This window comes from Trematomus bernacchii, unplaced genomic scaffold (genome assembly GCF_902827165.1).
Source record: "Trematomus bernacchii unplaced genomic scaffold, fTreBer1.1, whole genome shotgun sequence".
In the NCBI taxonomy this organism is placed as follows: Eukaryota; Metazoa; Chordata; class Actinopteri; order Perciformes; family Nototheniidae; genus Trematomus; species Trematomus bernacchii.
The window spans coordinates 250,001-252,500 of NW_022987743.1; the positions used below are offsets into that span (position 1 = coordinate 250,001).

At 41.1% G+C, this 2,500-nt stretch overlaps 1 protein-coding gene across 10 annotated transcripts in view; it reads right to left on the minus strand.

Annotated features, from left to right (window-relative positions):
- LOC117496402 (receptor-type tyrosine-protein phosphatase mu-like) overlaps positions 1-2,500 on the minus strand; it is a 122,919-nt gene that overhangs the window by 76,724 nt on the left and 43,695 nt on the right. For all 10 annotated transcript variants that reach the window (XM_034148062.1, XM_034148061.1, XM_034148060.1 and 7 more), the window contains exon 8: positions 1,396-1,508. In XM_034148062.1, the coding sequence (XP_034003953.1) occupies positions 1,396-1,508 (113 nt within the window). The remainder of the gene's footprint in view (positions 1-1,395; positions 1,509-2,500) is intronic.

Sequence of the window (2,500 nt, forward strand, 5' to 3'; positions counted from 1 at the left end):
CAGTTAGCAGCTAGCGGCTAGCTAGTAATTATGCTAATTTACACATCAATCGTTATGTACTTTTATATTACGCTGTAACAGGATCTAGTGATATCCAAGCAACAGAGCTTCATTTAGCACGAAAGAATTATTGCACTGTATATATATATATATATATATATACATATATATATATATATATATATATATATATATATATATATATATGTATATATATACATATATATATATATATACAGTGCAATAAGCTTCTTGGTGCAATAAGAAGCTACAGGGACGTTAATCTACGTCGGTAATATTAACGTTATTTAATACAAGATTTAATCATACAGCCCATGTAGTATATTATTTTACAAATGATGAATTACAGCAAACATGTGCAATATATCCATTATTACAGCTCCGTGGGCTGGCAGTAAGGCGATATGGGTCCGTTCTTATTGTGCATCCATGGGTAAAGATAAACGCATGTAGTGCTGAACACGTCACATGAACGTGCCGGGCGGCGCGGTCCCGTGGGTTAGATGCGCGTTCATAATGCAGAGGGAAATAACTCTCAGAATAACGTTATTAGCACATTTTTACAACTTGAGGAACGAATGTTTTTAATAAGGGCTATACAAGTGTTCATACTGGGTAGTTTATTTAGTTTAAAAAAAATTATCCAACGATTTACAGACCACTCTTTCCCCATGTAAGTCAATGGGAAAAAAGTGTTTCCGGGCCTGGCAACCAAAAGGAAGTGTAGTACCGCCGTTTGGCCAGCACGAATATTTTCATCTGAGTCCGGCGCACTTCCTGGGGGCTTGGAAGGAACCAGTAAGAGTTTACTTCCGGGTTGTAGGACGCGTCACTGTGGAACTCTATTGAGTTCTTTGTAACCAAATGTCTCTCAGAGGGGCGTGGGGAGGGGCTCCTTATTTTCATCTAAAGTAACAGACAGAGAATCAGCACTTTTGAAACAGGGCTGAAACAGAGGGGATTATGGGTAATGCTGCAATGATCTGTTTGGTGTTTCAGCCAATCAGAGACAGGCTCTGGATATATCTGAGACCTGTGATATATTGATGAAGAGGAGGATAATAGGGAACCTTTAATAGGAAAAACCTAAATATAGGACAAACGTTTCGGAGTTGGTTCGTTAACATGATTCATATTTATTTTGAAACATGTGTTATGGAGTTCAGGGTTCAGACGGGGGTCGGGCGATAATGGCAAGGTGTTAAAACTCATTTAAATTCATCCTAGTGGGGATTAAAAGATGAAAACAAAAGGTTCCCTGCAGCTCATCTGATGGCCAGTACGTCAGAGGATAACAGCCACGCACAGAAACACTGAATAGCGAGCGCTGTGATACATTATCTCGTTAGAAGTCTTTCATTGATTCCCGGTCACCTCTCTCTCGATGATTGGCCCGTCTCCATTGATTGAGTTGGCGTTGAGTTGGATCCACAGGTAGGTGGCGCCCACTGCCGTCAGCTGGGGGGGGGCGATGGGTACGGGGGGCTCTGAGGGTCAAACAGAACCAGGATCGGTTACACACACACACACATTAACACACACACACACACACACAGTAACGCACACAGTAACGCACACACGCTGATCTCTTAACGAGGGAGGAAGGAGTTAACGAGTTAATTAATATTCGTGACCTTTGGCGAATCACGGCAGACCTGGATTCAATTACCCAGAATCCCCGGTGGTGCTGCTCTATTTCCTCCTGACCCAATTCACACTCACACACACGCACACACGTACACCACACACACACACACACACACACACACACACAGCAAGTAGGATACGTGTGTAATGATGCGTGTTTATCAGGTAAAATGTTCAGGTTAATGCTCACCTGTGTGTGTGTGTGTGTGTGTGTGTGTGTGTGTGTGTGTGTGTGTGGTGTGTGTGTGTGTGTGTGTGTGTGTGTGTGTGTGTGTGTGTGTGTGTGTGTGTGTGTGTGTGTCTGAGTGACAGTTCAATCAGGGGTTTAGCCGCCAGGGATTGTGGGGTATGTGTCAGGTCATGTGACCGACAAACACCTCCTCACCTGTCTGTCTGGTTGTGTGTGTGTGTGTGTGTGTGTGTGTGTGTGTGTGTGTGTGTGTGTGTGTGTGTGTGTGTGTGTGTGTGTGTGTGTGTGTGTGTCTGTTTGAAGAGAGATCAGACAAGCTATCGACCCGACACACACACACAGTATTGACGGTGTGTTATGAGTCTGATCCTTAAGTGAAACTAAACCTGCATATATATATATATATATATATATATATATATATATATATATATATATATATATATATATATATATATATATATATATATATATATATATATTTGATGACATAACGCCTCATTTGCATATTTCAACATTACATTTCAGAAAACGTATAATATAAAAAATCATTGTCTTATTGTCAGGTATGATGTGGGGAAGTTTCTCGGTGATACCTATTTGTTACATGTTTTACCCCATCCACCTGTAATGCAGTTTCTG